The 20,281-nt window shown below is 41.3% G+C and overlaps 1 protein-coding gene across 4 annotated transcripts in view; it reads right to left on the minus strand.

Annotated features, from left to right (window-relative positions):
* The window catches only part of ABCC12 (ATP binding cassette subfamily C member 12), a 96,416-nt gene that overhangs the window by 50,262 nt on the left and 25,873 nt on the right, over window positions 1-20,281 (minus strand). For 2 of the 4 annotated variants that reach the window (XM_075536378.1, XM_075536380.1), the window contains exons 4-10: window positions 20,016-20,249; window positions 18,437-18,610; window positions 17,877-18,024; window positions 11,985-12,133; window positions 8,253-8,360; window positions 5,982-6,260; window positions 464-535 (exon numbers count right to left, since the gene is read on the minus strand). In XM_075536378.1, coding sequence (XP_075392493.1) covers window positions 464-535; window positions 5,982-6,260; window positions 8,253-8,360; window positions 11,985-12,133; window positions 17,877-18,024; window positions 18,437-18,610; window positions 20,016-20,249 — 1,164 coding nt within the window. The remainder of the gene's footprint in view (window positions 1-463; window positions 536-5,981; window positions 6,261-8,252; window positions 8,361-11,984; window positions 12,134-17,876; window positions 18,025-18,436; window positions 18,611-20,015; window positions 20,250-20,281) is intronic. The other 2 variants (XM_075536379.1, XM_075536381.1) reach the window with 2 other exon arrangements.

Genomic DNA, 20,281 nt, shown 5'->3' on the forward strand with positions numbered 1-20,281 from the left:
GACTTCTTAAATCAAGACAGCCCATGCCATGGGGAAACCATGGATTTAATAACGCAACTCTTCCTTTAAGCACAATGGAGCTCTAGGCAAGGACGTTGTCACGATTTAACACACACCCTAGGGAGGAAAACTCAAGAGTGCGAAAAGCTAAGTTCCTATCTGACTGAAGTGAGTACAGCTGCCAAGTACATCGGCTTCCTGGAAATCATCATAAACGATGTGCACCGTGTCCAGTGCAGCTGAGTCCATCTGCTGTGTGTTCTAATGGGGCCCCTAAACAGAACAGAAAGGGAATCATTTCATTTCTACATCAATGTTCCATTTTAAGAGCATTTTGGCCTCTAACTGATGCAAACAGTTAAGCATCTGGCTGCTAATGAACATGTTGGAGAAATCAAAACAGTGGAAACTGCTTTGGTTTACTTGGTTTTGTTTTGATGACCGCACTCACCGCATAGCTTACCTGTCCTAAGAGAGCTGCAATGAGAGAGCTCTTTCCACTTCCGACATTCCCGCATATTCCCAAAATCTTCCCCTACCAGAGAAAAACGAACAAGACACAGAGTCAGTTCCCCAGTTCTTAGAGGGCTAAGAGCCAGATCTCTAGCCCCAAACTTTCCAGAGTAGGCCAGGTAGGGATCCAGAGGCGCTATAAATTGCCTGTCTGTTTCACAGCCCTAGCCCCAACACAGAGAACCTAGATCGGATATAGGAATGTTAGTCTTAATTAACTACGTTCCCTTTTCACAGCACAACAGAGGCCCTGGAGGGCTTCTAGAAATCATATGCACATACTGACGTGAAACATAGCTTGTGCTGGGCTGGGAGATACAGTTCTTGAACTTGGAGGCTGTTCTGTGCATAGACTCTAAAATAAATCGAATTTAAGATAAAAGGCTGAACAACCCAGGGGACAAGGGCAATCCTCAAAATACGAATATTTTCCACAAGCCATTCTTTATGTGTTTTTCCACAATAATAGCTCAATTCGAACTTACTGAGCATTTAAGCTATTCAACATGCTGGGTTCATTAATCACTCCACAGTTGTACATTCATTATTTCAATGAACAACTTATTATTAGAGTCAACCCGTGGCACAACGGAAGGCATTCTTCTGGCACCAATGAGCACAACAGATTGAAATCTCAGTCTGCCTTCACAGAGCTTACCTTTAAGTTGGGGGATATGGACAGTAAGAAAAATAAGTAAACTATAGATATAATGTGGCAGATGCATGACAAGCAAGAAGATACTGCAATCTACAGCTGGATTTCCTAGGAGTGTTTTCATTGAAGACTTGCTCCCTAACATGGGGCCAAATACAGCATCTTCTCCTAACTCAAGCTAACCAAAAGGGTCCGTTCCCTGCTGCACCTCCGACACCTGATTGTTGCTGCCAGTCATCATGGGTTTGTCTGAAAAGCCTTTTCAAAAAAAACATGTTAGACACTGAAGATAAAATAGTGATTGGTACAGGTATAGCCCATGACTTTTGGAACTCACATGACTATTGAAACTGCATATATGTGAGGCTGAGCTATTTTAGTTCCATTCAAAGGACTTCCAGGAACTTTGAATTGCATTTGGACAAAGAGACAACAGGAAGGAATCCTGTCTTCCTAGATAGTCGGTTCTCTTTTAAGCCCTTTCACTACCTGAAGCCAAGCCTGGACCCTCTAGACTCACTATTGCTTTCAGGTTAAAAAAAAATTCAAGATACTTGTACACCATGAATTTATGATTATCATTTTAAATTCAACAAACATTATTAGAAACTGCCTCTGTGCAGTGCTCTGGGCTGAATGCACAGCTGTGAATAAGACAAATATATATCATACAATCTAATGGAATCCAAATTTGAATGCCTGAATTTAAGAACATTTAAGGACAGCACTAGTGTGGCATCTTTAAAGGAAAAGGGCATCATTAAGAGTTAAAATCTGCTAGAACTTACTAGGGGCTTAATTTTTAGTTCTTGCAACCGCAGTGCAAAGTAGGTACTATTATTAGTAAATCCATGGAGCAGATTAAAAAAAAAAAACAGGCCTCCACATGGTTAGGCACTATACCCAATGGGTTACACAATCCTGCTGGGAGCAGAACACAGACTGGCATAATTTTAACCCATACTCTTGTCTTCGATGTATTTAACAACTATTGTTCATGACTTAGAAATTACCATCTTAATGAAAATGTATTGAGTAAAGCAATTGAAGGCCTAAAACACAGTTTTTTTTTAGAACGTTAGCGCAATTCACAAGTCTTTCTAAATAAACCCAAAGTCAGAATTGGAGCTATGTGGGTGCTCCCTCTCAGATGCACAGGGAGCGTGATGACATGACAGAGAAGGCTACACTTGGAAAGACTTAACTGAGAACCAAGCACAATTGCATACAGCAGATTGAAGATCACTTCCAGTGAATATGTGGAAGCTAGCTCCAAGAGCTTAACATCACATAATAAATAAGAACCTCTCTTTTAATAATATTTTCATGGGAAAAGAGAGTCAACGAGATAACCTATTAAAATACTAGATGCAAAATTACTTTCAAGCCCTCTGCAACAAAATTAACACTGGTACCATGGAAGAACTGCTTCCAAGTTCACAGTGCCAAGAAAACCACATGCAGAGAGAAGGCCAAGCATTTTCTAAGTTCATAGTTTTGTCTAAAGATATCACTCATCAATATTGAAGGCTGGCTTCCCTACTGGACAGCTTATTGATAGATACCATTTTGCTTTTTACGAGAGTAGTATTGCATGATGGATCTAGGCACAGACAGTGGAACTAAGCACCCTGGGAATAAATCACTCCTTTGCTTCCTGCCCGTTATGTGACCTTAGGCAAATGATTTACCTTCCATCGTAAAGTGGGGTGTGGTTGCTGAGGTCATTAACTGTGCTTATTATGAACCTGAGACAGATATATTTCTAATACTAAATGTAATTCTACAACTTAACAACAAAGGAAGACAAATAACACAATCAAAAAATAGGCAGATGATTAGAATAGATATTTCACCAAAGAGGACATTCAAATGGCCAACAAGTACATAAAACTATGCTCAATATTAGCCATTTGTTGCTGTGTGCCATCTAGTCAATTCCAGTTGATGACAGAGTAGAACTGCCCCATAGGGTTTTCTAGGCTGTAATCGTTACAGGATCCGAGCCCCCTGTCTTTTCTCCTGCAGAGACACTGGTGAGTGCAAACTGTGGGCCTTCCTCTTAACATCTGCGTCCTTAACTATTGTGCCACCGAGGAAAATCAAACCTACAATGGAATGCCTCCTCCTCCTCTCTATTAGAATGGCAATGCACACCAACAAAATCGCAAAATAACAGTTGCTAATGAGGTTACAGAGAAACTGAAGCTCTCATCCATTGCTGATAAGAATATAAAATGATGAGCTTTTCGTCTCTGGCTTCTTGAGCATTCTGCGCCATCATGAATGACACGGTAACCATCCGGACCAGGAAGTTCATGACCAACCAACTACTCCAGCAAAAACAAATGGTCATTGATGTCCTTCACCCTGGGAAAGCAACAGTGCCTAACACAGACATTCGTGAAAAACTAGCCAACATTTACAAGACCACACCAGATGTCATTGTTGTATTTGGATTTAGAACCCATTTTGGTGATGGCAAGACGATTGGCTTTGGCATGATTGACGATTCTTTGTATGATGCAAAGAAAAATGAACCTAAACACAGCCCTGCGAGTCATGGCCTGTACGAGAAGAAAGAGACCTCAAGAAAACAACGCAAGGAGCCCAAGGACAGAGGGAAGGAACTCAGCAGTCCTGCAAGGGCCAATGCTGGTGCTGGACAATGAAAGAATAAAGATTCTTCTGTGACATGATCCGCACTGGTTATGTGGATTTTTCACCAGTCTAATAAACTATAAAATCTTTTTTTAAAGAATATAAAATAATACAAGCAACTGTGGAAAACAGTTTGACAGCTTCCTCAAAAGTTGAGCCACAAGACCCAGCGATATAAGTCCTAGGTATCTGACCGGAAGAAGTAAAGGCAAACATGCAAAGCAAATCATCAGACACCAGTGCTCCTTATAGCACCCTCACAATCATAGTCAAAATTCCACCAGAGATGACTGCCCAGGCAAAATATGGAACAATATATACAATGGAATATTGCTCAGCCAAACAGAGAAATTTAGACCTGATACATATCACATGATTGAATGGGGAAAATATTATACTGAGTGAATAAGTTAGTTGAAAAACACAAATATTATATGATCTCCTTTATATAACACAGCAGATATATAGGAACCAAAGTCAGATAGCTCTTGACTGAAAGCAGAGAATACCAGAAAGTTGTTTCCTTGTGTTTTATTAACCTCACAAAGGCATTCAACTGTGTGGATCATAACAGCTTATGGATATTATTTCAAAGAAAGAGAATTACTTCCAGCACACTTGTACTCATATGGCGCCTGCACATTGACCAAGAGGTAGTAGTTCGGACATAACAAAGGGACACTGCATGATTTAAAATCAGGACAGGTGTGTGTCAGCGTTGTATCCTTTCACCATATTTAATCCATCTGTATGCTACATCCATTACCCAAGAAGCTGGACTACTCGATGAAGAACCTAGTATTACGGTTGAAGGAAATTTCATTAGCAACCTTTGATTCACAAATCACACAACTTGCTTCCTGAAATCCAAGGAGATTTGTAGTATCTACTGAGGAAGCTTAAAGGCTACAGCCTTTAGTACAGATTAAAACCTAGCATAAATAAAGCAAAAGGCCTCTCAACTGGATCAATAAACAGCATCATGATAAACAGAGGGGAAAAAATAATGTGGTCTACAATTTCATTTTATTTGTGTCTGCAGACAACATTCATCAAAGCAGCTGTCAAGAAATCAAACAGCATTGGGAAAATGTGTTACGGAAGGACTCTTTAAAGTGTTACAGAGCAAGCATATCACTTTGAGGTCTAAAGTGCGCCTGACCAAAGCTGTGATGTGTTTCAGTCACTTCTTACACTTGGGAGAGCTGAAAACTGAATAAGGAATACCAGAGGAGAATTGGTGCATGTGAATCACGGTGTTGCCACAAACTACTGAAAGTAGCACGCATTTCCAGAAAAAGAAACACATCGGCAGTCAAAATGCTCCTTCGAAACGAGAACGGCAAGAGTTCAGCTCACAAGCATAGGGCACGTTATCAGGGGAACCAGTCCCTAGAAAAGGGCATCATACTTGGTAGATGGTCAGCACAAAGGAGGACGACCTCAAAAAGGTAACTGTCGCAGTGGCTGCCGCCACGGGCTCAACCCTAACAGCAGCTGTGAGGATAGTACAGAACCAGGTAGTGTTCGGTTCGGTGGTACACAGTCACAGTGAGTCAGAGCCAGCTTAACAGCGCCAAACAACAGCAAGGATAGAAACCGGGGAGAAGGGACAATGAAAGGAAACATTTGGTTGTGTCGTTTGAAGAATGCAATCAGTATTACTAAATTGTACATGTAGAACTGGTTGATATGGGTTATGTTTTATGATGTATATTTTCATCCTAATAAAATAAACTCTACCAAACAGTTTTACTCTGCTACACAGGGAATCCTCACGAGTTGGAAACCATCCAAAGGCAACTAGATACTATATTATAATACTCCGATATGGAATTAAGAACAAATCTGGAGAGATTTCTGGAAGCTCGTTGGTTTGGGTCTAACCATTTGCCACGGATTACCCATTCCATATAACAACTTGCTCCAAAGATCAGCATTAATATAACCATCTCCATCTTCCTTCAGCTTGAAGAGGTACCTCCAGTGTTCCTGTCCACCGTTTTAAAATTTGAAGAGAAAAACACAGTCTGATTAGAGACATTCAAACCCCATCTCAAACTCAACCTCTATTACATTAGGCCTTCAGAAGACCACAGCAGTGTGAGACGAGGAGGAAGGATAGAGCAATACATTGAGAACACACCCCCACCTTTCTCACTGCAAAGTTTATATTGTGCAAGACCCATTTGTGTCGTCCGCTTTGCTCTTCTGGGCCACTGATTCCCTGGGCCGGGGAGCTTATGTCACTGTATGCCTCCAGCTTGTGCTCCGTAAGCGAAGGGCGTTTCTGGTCCTGTACTCTCTTTAGGTCACTTTTACTGCTGGTTTCTTGCTCCCATGTCAAAGTGGCATTTGCTAAAAGCAAGACAGTCGCTGGGTCTTCTGGTAGGGTGATGTAAGATGGGGGGCTCTTATGTATGAGGATTTTCTAAGATTAAAGAGACAAAAATTAACTGTGCAGACATCATTTATTTCTAAGAATCATCTTAATATATCATCCCAATATATGAATGACCTATAATCACGACTTTTTCAATTCCATATATGGCATCCAGGGAAACAATTCTGAAAGTGGTCCCCCAGGGGAGGCAGCAGCAGCAGACAATCCACTAAGCCACAGTATCTAGGATGTATGCTTTAGTCCCAAGACGTCTGTAGGTGATCCACATTGAAGAATGCTGATTCAAAATTGCATTTCACTTCCCACACAAGATAGTTGATGGCGTCTGGGTTTGGGTGAGGAACTTCATTGCTTGGCAATAATATTTATGAATCAAAGATCACTTGCTCAGTTTCTGCTATGTTCTCCTAGGTCCCTACTCAGGTCAACTCAATAAATATGTTCCAAATTCCTCCTATATGCCAGGCGCTAGGGAAAATGATAGAATTGCAAATATAAGGAAAGGGGTCTTTCCTTTCAAGAGATTTCAATCGAGGGTGAGACAAGAATGTGCATGGAGCATTTCCATGAAATATGGCCAGGAAAAGCAGCCCTGTCATTGACAGAAAAGGGCTCATGGACCCCCAGTCTGAGGCTCAAAACTAAGCTGAGTCTTAAGAGGTAGGTATTAGGTGGACAAAGATGTGAGGAGGGAAAGAGGATAAACATATGATAATAGACAAAATAGGCTCAAAGGAAAGGAAGAATGAACCAACATGATTTCCTGGGGTCAGATGCATGAAACAAGCAATTTTGCATGACTGAGACACCAAGCTCCGGGTAGGAAGGACATGGGAAATGAGATGGAAACAACCAAGGACCACTTGAGAGCTCAGGCTCAAACCTGGAGGGACAAGGAAACATTCCAAGATGTCCCTGGGTTAATATTAGTGGTGAAACAAATACTTTAGCAACTCTAATGTGATTTCAAGGATAACAACACTTCCCCAAAAAAGATAGCTTCAGAAGTCTCTGTGATTTTTCATGTGAAAGATGATGAAACACTGGATGAAGGTGAGGCCCATAGGGACAGAGGGGATTTGAGGACTCAAGACAGCACTGTACTGTGGAAACCCTTGTGATTTTTTTCCTGCAGTCAAATAATCATGATATTGAATTTTACATTCTGTGCTTTTCTTAAAAAGTAGTAACAGTATACCTTTCAATCCAGTCTTAATAATGGTATGTGCCCCTTAAAATTGAGGAAACATAGCTCAGCAGAGGTCTTGATTCAGTAGATGCAGACAGCAAGTAAGAAAGGAAAAACATGACTCTAAAATGCTAAAGATGATCTCTAAATATCTGAGTTGAGTAAATAAAAGAAATCAATTTACAGATGTCCAAACGTGTTGTCACCTCAACAAGAATTTCATGTTCTTTTTCCATTCAGATAAGAACTTCAAAACCACCTTATGGGACTTTTTGCACGTCATGTAAACCCTTACTTGGTATAGCAATTACTGGTATATATACTCCTATATTAGATTGGATGCCCTTCAGAGTAAACACTGTTTCTTCTTTATGCTTGCATTCCCCCATGGCATTTTCACATAGAAGACATACAGTGAGTTTTGATTCATGAAAGAACGAGTGATTAAATGAGGACACAGATGTGACGCCATCACTAAGCTCTTCACTCCTTCCATCACCACATCCACTGTGAAGAAATTAAATGAAGGGAGGATAGCCTAGTGTAAGCCCAACCCCACTCCTTTAACTTGAAGATGGATGGCTTGGATAGCGAGTAGAAGATTAGGGACATCATGGCCACGGACAGCGGCTCATTTTTACTAACAAGGCAGACGACTGTAAGGTCCCACCTGTACCCTCCTCCACCTCTATCAGTGGTCCAACTGTGAATAGAAGACTTCCCCCCAGTACATAAGCCCTCCAATGCAAAGACACAACTTCCCCCGAGCTGAGCATACTCCCACCCAGGTATGCGGTTTCTCTTCCCTACTCACCCAGTGTTTGCTATACCTTCATTCTCTTTAGAGATACATTGGCTTCGGCCACTGCTTTGACCGAGAAGGGTAAGATTGCAATCGAAAACTTCATTACGTTAAACATGGCAATCACACTAAACACCTGAAGAACAAAGAAAGGCAGAGGGGTTTAGGATTAGGTATTGGCTTGGCTCTGGCATTTTATCATCTGAGTTCTTATATCCAAAGGGTTTAAACTTATTGAACTGAGAAACGGTGGCCCAGGTGAGATTCTTAGAGCAATTTTTTTTTTCATTCCATGTCTCAGAGAAAAATTGGGTCAGCAGCATCTTAATCTCCTTTACTTTTGAATTTTCACCAACATTTTGGAAACGATATCCCTTTGTCTGTGTGGACTGAGAGAGGACCTGAGGCAGGCATCTAAATGGCACATGGAGATCGCCATCCTTTCCACACCCTTACTAAGTTTAAACCACTTATTCAAATCTTGATGATTATATCCAACCCTTTGCCACAAAACCAGAAAAATTGGACTGTGTCTAGCTACCAATAGCAAACATTTTGATTGATAGAAGAATTTTGACCCCAAAGTTGAGAATGTAGACCATGATTTCAATTCTAATAGAATCCAGATTTTCTGGAGCAATTGAGCTTTGGTGAATTTCCCAAACTCTTGCCATGAGATAACCCTTTATCCTAAACCAAAAATATCCCCTAATGTCTTCTTTAGCACAAGCAATAACCAAAAACCTTCACAGCCATCAGGGTAGAAATGGACCTGGAGTTTCCAAGACTGTACTGTTTACAGGAAAAGAAAACCCCCATCGCTCTCCCACAGAGTTCATTTGTGGTTTCAAACTGCTGTCCTTGAGGATCAGAGCCCCACATGTAACCACTACTCCACCAGGGCTCCACAACCCAGAAAATCAGTCTGGCTGGCTTAGTAAAGAATATCTGCCTTGAGAGATGTGCTCTATGATACAAGATATTTGAGATCAAATTAAGACTAAGGTTAGAAAGCTAAAGGGGCAGTAAATTCATATTAATGTGGAAGAAACAATTCAGAATGAAGGTGAGAATGATTATACAAATTGAAAAATGTAATCAACTTCTGTGAAGTGTACATGTACAAGATTTGTGAACTGGTATAGGATCTGCTTGTATATTTTCAATAATGAAAAAGATTAACTCTATTAAAGAAAGAAACCTTATGCATAATTCCTAAACCATCCACTCTGGGTTGCTTCAGAGGCACCTAATCTTTTGAAGCTAGAGCATCCTTTTCCCCACCACACACAGACTCAAAGATGAAGACAGAGCCTCCTGGAAATACCGCCTTTGTCTGCACTGCCTCTTGGAGAGTGACTCGGGTTTTCCCTTTTAAGGTCTGGCCTCTGTGTCTTGCCTCCCCACACCAAGGTCAAATGTGAGAGCCTTTGTTCGCCTGCAATTCCAAATAATTACCTCCCCTCTTGAGGGTGCATTTCCTGGATGAGCCTATCTGGTAGGTAGTTAGTAACTCAAAGACTCACTGAAGTTATGTTTCCTCATATTTGGCACTTGAGCTTATGTCTCACATTTCATCTCTTCTGTCCAATGTATAATTAGCAGTCTCCCCTAGCTACCAATTTAAGAAATTAATAACCCAACTGTCTTCATCAATCTTTTTGTAATTCTACCTACTGTTGAATGAGCCCCATGGACAGGGCTTCAGGTTTCCACTAATCCCAGTTACTTTGTTAAGCGCTCAGAAAGATGTTCTTCATAACACACCTGGTCTTAACTACAGTCCCCAGGAGAACTCAATTTAGTCCCACCTTGGCCTTGGAAGCCAGTCTGGGTTGACAGAGTCCCTGGGCTACATGAGATATCTGGTGTGATCAAAACTTTGGGACTGAAAATAACGTCTGGGGACTGATTGTGATATCAATTGTACATTTCTACTTGGTGTGATTGAACTATGGAATTATATATATATAAAATCCCAATTAGTTTTTTTTAACTTTGGGACTGACTTAAGCCTGTCAGGAATTCTGAACCCCACAAAACATAAACTTTACATTAAAAAATTTTGCTTTTGATCTAAGCTTTTCTAAATTCAGTGTTCTAAAAATATTAATTATATGTGCTCAGTTTGCTTTAAAATGGATTTGTTTGGCATACTATTAGGGATATTTCTGTATGTTTGCTCATTGGGGATTACAGAGAGCAGTTACAAAAATGAGTAGTTGATCCAGCTGACCCAATGGTGGCACAATAAACTGTCGCAGTAGTGCTTCATTTAGACTTCAGTACATCCCTGCCATTCGTTCTGGATCTGTGTTCAATCAAACCTTGAGAGTGTATGAGAGTAAAGTGTGCATGAGCTTTTATTTATAAAGAACCTGAAAAGATATAAACACCTTCCAAAGACTCAGTATGTAGGAATGAAATTAACAGTCCCAACAAAGGATATCCCAGCTAGAGTTCCCTGATTTCTCACAATTCATCCTCCCCCTTCCCTTGCGATTCCCAATCTTTGGGCAACGCTACCAGCACGAGTTTACCTGGACTTGCCTTCTCTTCTTTTCTTGTATTCATTGGCTTTTACTTGCCCTCCAAACCCTTGGTTTAATATCTTCAGATATTTGCTTCTTTATTTAAGCCAGGGGCCAATTATCTTTTAGTTTGATATTTCTTTACCTTTGAGTGCTCAAGCCATTTTTTCAAAAATCATAACATCTCCCACTCATGCCCCTTCTCTTGCCATAACTGCCAACTGGCACTTACCTATCCTGCATGAGAATCAGGCTTACATAGTACCAGGAAATGTTCTGTGTGCTTTATATAGAATATCTCCAAACCACTGTAAGCATTATCATAGTACTAGTTTTGCAGATTAAAAGCCATAAATCATAGCACATAAACAGCAGATGGGATTTAAACAAAGCGGTCCTGGCTCCCAAACCCATACCACCACCTATCCTCTCCCAATACCCACAACACAACCCACTGCAAGAATTCTCTTAAACCCTACTTCCTATTTTGTTGCGTTAGAGCATCAAGTCCGTTTCAACTCATCACAGATCTAAGTGGCAGAGTCAGCTGCCCATAAGATTGTCTGTAATCTTTACAGAAGCAGCGCACTGGGTCCTTCTCCATGGTGCTGCTAGGTAGATTCAAATCATCAGCTCTCAGTTAGCAGGCAGCTGCTGAACCATGTGCCACCCGGGCTGCTTCTTGCTACAGTTTATGAGAAGGCTTCAAAAAGCTCATGGGAAAATGAGATTGAAAGTCAATGGAATGTTCCCACAATTTTTTTGAAGCTCCCTTGTGTATAAATAGGATTGCTGGTGGTGTAGTGATTACATGTTAGGCCACTAACCACAAGGTTGGCAGTTTGAAACCACTAACCGCTCCACAGGAGACAGATGAGCCTTTCTACCACCCTATCATACAGAGTTGCTGTGAGTCAGAAAAGGCTCCATGGCAGTAAGTTTATTTGCTTGCTTCTTAGTTTGTATATAAACAAAATGTTTGCTTTGTTTCCGTTTTGTAAAATTATGTCCCAGTGTTCACTGTATACCTTGTCCTGCCATTAACCAGATAATCCTGGGCTCCAGATAACCCAAGCACTTTCCTCTAAAGCTGGGGCTCAATTCTGAGAGAGTCTGGCCCACTCTGGCGGGTTCTCTGATGCCTGTGCCATGCCAGGCTGAGCAGGAGCGTTCCTGGGAGTGGCCCTGGCTAGGATACAGAAGAGACCAGCTCTGGAGATGGTTCTTACCACAGCGGCGGTGAGCTTGCGTCTCAGAAGAATGTGGCAGCTGAATGTCAATACAATGGCTATGGTGGACACAATGGGCGCGAGAGCTGAGTTTCCACTCTGCACGAATCCAGCTTTTTCCAATAACTTCCTTTCTCGCTTTCTTATGTCTGTGAAATAGCAAGCAATCCAAAGTGACTTCCTAGTACATGCCAAGCACCATCATTAAGAAATGCATCAGTCATCCCGGATCGTTCTTCAATTGATTATGAAATTCCTGTGGTAAAGTTTAATAAGGGAGTACATAAAAAGCACAGAGTACCAATCAAGACCCAGTACAGGTCAGATGCCATTATTTCCAGGGTCTGTTCCTATCCTGATAACTGTGTGCAAAGTGTCGCAAACTCAGATGCCTCCAGGAGTCAAGCAAGTGATATAATGAGGAGTGGGAAAGATGTGAGACCAGAGGGAGAATGTAGAACGTGGCAAAATAGGGAGCCAGTGCCTTGCGGAAAAGGGAACATCTCCGTGCCAGCAAGCAGCTGCCATGTAGACAAACAAGCCTGATGACAACCTTCAACTGTTTGAAAGGAGTCAGAGATACAGATTTTTTAAATCACTTAATTGGGGCTCTTCAGGTCTTATAACATTCCATACATCAATTGTATCAAGCATATTTATATATATGTTGCCATCATCATTTTCTAAACATTTACTTTCTTTTTGAGCCCTTGGTATCAGCGCTTCTTTTTCCCTCGTGACCCCCACCCACCCACCTTGATAAATTATAAATTATTATTTTACCACTATCTCCCTTCACCCATGTTGCTATTGTTCATCCCCCTGGGAGTGGGGAGGGTTATGCTTTGATCACTATGATTGGTTCCCCCTTTCTCCTCTCCTCCAACCTTCTCCCTACCCTGCTGGTATCCTTACTGGCAATTCTGTTGCTGAGAGGTTTATCTGACCTGGATTCTGTGTGTCGTGAACTCTTACCTGTACCAGAGTACATGCTTCGATCTAGCCAGAACTGAAAGATAGGACTGGGGTCATGATAGTTCGGGGTGGGGGCGGGGGTTGTGAGGAAGCCTCAAAGAACCAGAGGAATATTGTGTGTTTTATAGGCGATATACCGCACCCTGGTTGACTCATCCCTTCCTTGTGACCCTTCTGTGAGGGGATGTCCTATTGTCTACAGATGAGTTTGGGGCCTCTGCTCTGACCTGCTTTATTCTCAACAATATGTTTTTCTGTTTTGTTTTGTTTTTTGTCTGCTAGTGCCTGATTCCGTCAACACCTGATGATCGATCACACAGGGTGGTGTGCTTCTTATATGTGGGCTTGGTGCTTCTCTGCTAGAGATCCATTTGTTTACCTTCAAGCCCTTAAGACCCCAGACACTAAATCTTTTGATAGGCACCATCATCTTTCTTCATCACATTTGTTTATGCATCTATTTTGTCTTCAGCAATCATATGTTGAGAGTGAGCCAGGTTGTTAAAACAAAGTTTTCTTGCATTGAGGGAGGCCTTGAGCAGAGACCCAAAGGTCATCCACTTCCTTAATGTACTGCCACATAAATATATGTATATAGGTCAATACCTCTATTTTTATGAATTAACATATTTACATAAGGACACACCTATGTTTATACCTCTATCCATAGCTTTGCTTCCTAGATCTTTCCTGTTTCCTTTTACCTTCCTCCTGCCCCACCATCACAATCTAGCTGAGAGGAATAATTAAGAGGCAGAAGAAGGGCGAATGTGATGGTGGGGCAGGAGGACGGTAAACATATTAAAGAGTCATGCGATCATCACTATAATCAAATTTAGAACATTTTATTCTTCCTTGTACTTACCATTATTAGCTCCCCATTACCCGCCCATCCTATCCCACCACCTCCTCTCCCATATCCCCAGGACACGATTCAGTTACTGTCTCTACAGATCTACCTATCTTGGATTTCGTATAGAGAAAAACATACAAAAGCCAGAAATGAAACAAACTGCAATCACAGTAACACATAAAATATAGAAAAATTTCAGTTGAAAAGATAACAGAAAATAATGAAAACCATCTGCCTCTTAGTAATTCCTCTCAGCTAGATTGCTCTTGCTTCAATGCCACTGGGATCTCTATGTCCTCCTCCTTGTTGCTTTTAATTCCCTAATTGTTCCCCTGTCTATGGCATTGTTTGCTTACTGCTCCTTTCCCCTGCCTGCTCCTCCCCCCAGGTCACTCTGGAACCTTCAGTCCCCTTGTTCTCTCCTCAGACTTGCTTCCCATGCCTATCTTATATTGGTACGCAAAACAATTAAAATACAAAACAAAAAGAAAACAAAAGATTGAATAAAAATAGAAAAAACTGATTGGCTTGTCATCTCTGATAAAACATACACTTTTTCTCTGGTTCTTTAATGCTTCCTGACCCCCACAGTCATGACCCTAATTCTACCTTACAAATCTGGCTAGACCAGAGCATGTACATGGGTAGAGATAAGAGCACACAAGGTATCCAGAACAGATAAACTCCTTGGGACCAGTATTAAGAGTCGCAATACCAGGAGGGGAAGGGGAAGGAGTGGGGAGAAAGGGGGAACTGATCACAACGACCTAACTATAACCCCCTCCCAGGGGGATGGACAACAGATAAGGGAGTAAAAGGAAATATTAGACAGTGCAAGACATGGAAAAATAATAATTTCTAAATTATCAAAGGTTCATGAGGGAGGGTTAGGGAGGGGAAATGAGGAGCTGATACCAAAATGTTTTGAACATGGTGATGGCAACTGAGTTAGTTAGTTTATTGTGCCAACCTGGCCAATAAACACATGTGGGGTTAATTGAAGGGCAGGGGGATAAATGGCTCAGTGAGCCTTGCCTTTCTAGTTCTCGGGTCTCTAGCTTTGTGATGGTCGGACCAGGGTTCAGCTGCCTTAGCCAGTTCTCTGCTTCAGCTGGCAAGGCTCACTTCCTGCAAGACATCCCCACGGAGAAGCTACATGGACCTACCCCGATGCAGCCCTGGGTGCTGGAGCACCCGTGTGGAGACCCCTGCCAGTGCTGAGATGCTTACACACTCACTGACAGCTTTTCTCCTACAGTCGGCACCATTGCCTCTGTTTTGTGAGATGGAGGAGGACTTTGTGGATTGGTGCTGGACATATGGGTTAATGGGTTAATGTTGGACTTGTGGGCTTGGGCAGCACTGGGTTGGGATGTTTTCTTGATGTGCACTTGACCTTTATATAAAACTCTCTCTTATACATGAGTTTCTGTGGATTTGTTTCTCTAAAGTACCAAGCTACAAATATACAAATATGTTTGACAAAATGGGCGTATGTATGGATTGTGATAAGAGTTGTACATGCCTCCGATAAAATGATTTTTTAAAATAATGATAAAATAAAACCAAAACAAAGAGGGGGAGAAAAAAAACAAAGTCAAAAATATAAATAAAAGGAAAAAGGATACACAATTCAGGTCTGTCTGCTGACCTTTATAACAATCTCCCCACCAGTCCTGGGGGTTTCTGGGAACTGCCCCTCGTGGTCTGAAGTCAATTTTGGGGGCTCATTAGGGATTTTTGTGGCTTTGGTTTGCTCCCATCACTGGTCTGTTATGTTCCTTTCTTGGTTCGCCCACTGTAGGGGTAGTCAGACCAGACACAATAAGTTCTTATGGTATGGCCCTACTCAATCAATACCTGCCCTCAGGAAGAGGGAACTGAAGCTGGGGGAACTATAACAAAATGTGGTGAAAAAATCAGATAATGTTCAGATATCATCAAGAAAAAATAGTGTCTGAGGTCTTAAAGTCTTGTCTTCAAACAAGCAGTCATCTCAGTGAGATAAGAACTAAGTCCATAATGCAAGAAGCACATCAACCTCTGTAATCGAAGGATTGTAAATAATAAAACCCAAGACCAGAGGAGGGAACTGTATCAGAGTCTATATTCTGATCACCTCATTTGCAGAAGGCTATGGATAATATTGAAAGCCCAAAGTTTGCCGTTTCTAATTGGAGTAAGCCTCTGATTAATTCCCTCTGAGCCTGGCCAGGGAAGCAACTAGCCTTTGCTAGCAGACACAGTACATTGAAGTGTCGGCTAGTAGAGCTACAGTTGAGTTCACATTTGATATCTTATTTTTCTCCCTTTTGGTTCATTTTAAATTTGGTTCTGGTTTTCATTATTTTCTGTTATCTTTTCAACTGAAATTTTTCTATATTTTATGTGTTACTGTGATTGCAGTTTGTTTCATTTCTGGCTTTTGTATGTTTTTCTCTATACGAAATCCAAGATAGGTAGATCTGTAGAGACAGTAACTGAATCGTGTCCTGGGGATATGGGAGAGGAGGTGGTGGGATAGGATGGGCGGGTAATGGGGAGCTAATAATGGTAAGTACAAGGAAGAATAAAATGTTCTAAATTTGATTATAGTGATGATCGCATGACTCTTTAATATGTTTCAACTATTGGACTGTATGGTTTTTTAATTATATGTCAATAAAACTTTTTTAAAATTTAAAGAAGGTGGCTTGGAATCAGTGGTGTTTGAGAGGAGAGCTGAAGTCACCAAAAGGTCATTTAGGACCCATCCAGATGTGAGGCTGGATCTCACAGGAGCATCTGTCAGAGAAATTCAGGTAGGAAAATAGCAAGTGCAGAGATGTTGAAGAATATGTCTGACATGTGTTCCAGCAAAAGATAGAAAGGTAGCATGCCTAGAGTAGAGTGATCAAGGATTAGTGAAAGATGCAATGGGGCCAGAGGGGTCAATCAGAGGCCAGATCAGGTCAGATATCATAGATCCCATAAAGGAATCTCAATTTAAATAAAGAGTATTAAGTTTAAATAACTCTCAGTGTCATATAAGCGACTGAAGACATGTTAGCAGGAGAAGGGCATGATCTGATTAACATCTTAAAAGTCATTCTGACTGATGGGTACATAGTGGGGTATAAGGATAAGGGGAAAGTAGGGGAGCATTGGAAGTCCTACAACTGGTATTACAATGGATGAGATAAAACAAAATATTTATGAATTATTGGATGCATATCCAATGGCCTGCTCTTCAACCAATTCACAATAAAAAAACTTTAAAAGAAAACAAAGAAATAAAATTTTGAATTAAAAACAAACAATTATATTAAAGTGGGCTAAACATAAGTATTTATGGGTCCTCAAGAAGGTCACATGGAGTTATATACACCCCAACATGGGCATAGCTTTGGAAAATCCAGAAGTAGCTTTTCTATAACCACTCCCTAAAATACAAATGCACAGCCTTAGGCCCCATTATGTGCTGGTGCAAATATAATTGTAGATCCAGAGAGTCAATTATAACAGTGGTTCAGATCATTAACCAGCCAACCACCTGAATCTATGTCGGCAATTATGTAAATGTACCGACAATTAGATCTGCATTTATATTTGATTGAAATAGGCTTAGTGTTATCTTAAAAATAAAACACACACACACACACATATACATCCGTATATCAGTTCAAAGAAGGTCGAGTTAATAGGTGATGACGAGACTTACATGATGACACTGCTAGTCAGGCAGGAAGGGATGTGTGTGTGTTCAGAGATACTGGAAGGAAAGGAAATCTCTCGAGACAGCTCCTTTCCTGTTTACATTATTTAAATAGATTTTTAAATAAAAGGTCAGTACCAGCATCCCCATGCCCCAGTAAAAACAAGACCATATGTCACTAAGCTTCCAAACCCTTGAATTCACTAGAGCAGATACCCAGGTCTATTACAAAATCTTCCTTATCTTTGAAAAGGACAAGACCCCTTCCCCTTGGGCCCTTTCTGAAATGTGTGATCTCAGAAACCTTACAAATCCCCTTAAAGAGCACATTCTACAGAGTAAGTGGTTCTCTAAGCAGCTGCGCACCTACCTCGAATGGTGTTGGTAAAGGATTTCTCCCAGGCGTACATTTTAATCAGCTTGATGCAGGTCAGAAACTCATTCATTGTCTGAACTCGTTTGTCTGTCACTGAAATTGCTGATCTTCGAAAAGCTGAATTGAGCTTAGCCATAAACATCTGAAATCAAGGGACAAATGCTGTGTTCGGGGAGAATGGCTGAGTTGCAGTTGGCCTAAGGAACTAGGGATCAGAATGTAAGTGTCAATAAAAGTTCTGAGGGAAGCTGACTGGAAAATCTCAAGTCTGGATGTAGAACAGGTGCTGTAAATGTATAAACAGCAGTATGGAAGTGGGGGGCTGGTGCTTGTAAATGGGAGGAGCATGCCTCTCTCCCTCAAGGCATTCAAATTCCATTTTCAAAACAGTCACTACATCAGAAAAGAAAGCATGCACCTATGAACATTGAGTAGGTGCACAAAGTAAGGGCAAAGGCCCGTGCCTGGAAATGATGCCATTTGTCCAACTCAGCAAAGGGATGTGTGAGAAATGCACAATGTAAAGAGGGACGATTGCAATGAATTTCCATTACCTGGATGGGAATGAAGATGATATACACCGCTATCCCGATGAGCGCCGTGGGGCCCAGAATAAAAAAGGCATATACTGCGCAAACAACCATTAGGATAGGAATGGTGGCTGGCAAGGGACAAAACAAGGCAGCTTCAAACAAGGAGTGACTGTCATTTGATAGTATATTGAGCACCTGGGAAAAAAAGAAAAGTAAAAGTACATGCATTCGGGCTTTGGAAAGTCACCCAAATATGCTGCAACCAATGACCTTATAAATGACCCAGGACTCAAAGGAGAGAAAAGAAAATACTGCCTTTTGGGGGGGAGGCTCTATAAGGTTTCTTGGGTCTCTTTCTGGCATAACTTTGGAGGACCAGCCTTTTAGACTGAGAATTCCAGTATCTAAAAGTATATAAGACATATTGTGAACGACCTACTCTCTGGCCAACACCGCTTCATCTAGAACAACTTGTCCAGCTATGGGTCCATCAGACATAAGCAAAAATGTCCAGTGAAACTTTGGTAATGAACTTTTCAAAGGAGCCAACTCAACTTGGAAGGCACACGTGTTTTGTTCTCTCCTTTATCCTACTAGCTATCTGAATCAAGACTGAGATGAACGGATCCCTAGCATCCATCGTGAACCACTGGGTAACACTGAGGATGGCAGCCATGTGCTAGGATAGCAATTCAGAAAGATAGAAGGATATGGAAGTCCCTATATCTGCCCTAGATAACTTTCTTGCAGATTTATACAAAGGGAAATCAATTTATTTTGTTTTATTCACTAATATTATGGGTCTTCTGTTATATGCATCTGATTTCAGTCATAGTCGGTACAGGATGCTTTGGATATGCTAAAAGAGTAACGGCACAAAAGAGCTAAGTCCTTTTTCTTACCTTTTAAAATAACTACTTGCCATCAAGTTGATTCTGACTCAGCGTGCCAGAGTATGAACTGTGTTCCAAAGAATTTTCAGTAGCTAATTTTTCAGTTTATTAGGCCTTTCTTCCAAGGCACTTCTGTGTGGACTCAATGCTCTGACTTTTCAGTTAACAGCTCAGCATGTAAACCATTTGTATCACCCAGGGATTCCTCTCTTACCTCACACCATGTGGGATCCCTTTGGCCAGATAAACTTTCTTCTACATGTATAAGTGATGAGGACTTTATTATTAATGATCGAAGGCTTACAAATCTGTCTAAAGTTCAATAGACATGGCCATCATTTTGACCCTAGCATCCTAATTGGGGCACAAATGAAATATCTAGTCAACCAATCAATTATATGCAATCCTGCAGTAGGACTTCAGCTTCCTCATTGACAAGCCAAGGGGATTAGTTGAAGTCACCGCTAAGTTGAAGTCCCCGTTCTAACTGGAATAGTAGAAAGCCTTCCCAAATTCTCCAGCTTGAATGGAGCTTTCCCTCCCCAGAATTCCTTCAGTGTTTTTGAGTCTCCACCACTTAACTTAGCATGAAAAGGGGTCAAAACAAGTAAAGGGGAAGCAGGTACATCATTCAGGAAGCATTTTGCACATATATTCAGAAAACTCGGGATTTATGTTTCTAAAATTAGACTCCTATATCAGCTTACCTCGCCAACAGAAATGTGTGTCAACGTCTTGAAGGACACCAGGTTCTCAAAAACCATGGTGGAGATGGCCACCTTCAACCGGATTGCGGTGCGGTAATTTATGGCCCAGGCAAGTGCCCAAAACACAACTTTGGTAAACTCGGTGGCAAAAAGGGCAATGCACAGGTTGATGCCAACCCAGACATTCCTGGAGGTGTTCTCAGTCTGCTGGAGGATTTGGTGGATGAGAACTGTCTGTAAAACAGTGTGATCGAGAAAGAAGAGAG

This window comes from Tenrec ecaudatus, chromosome 18 (genome assembly GCF_050624435.1).
Source record: "Tenrec ecaudatus isolate mTenEca1 chromosome 18, mTenEca1.hap1, whole genome shotgun sequence".
Classification (NCBI taxonomy): Eukaryota; Metazoa; Chordata; class Mammalia; order Afrosoricida; family Tenrecidae; genus Tenrec; species Tenrec ecaudatus.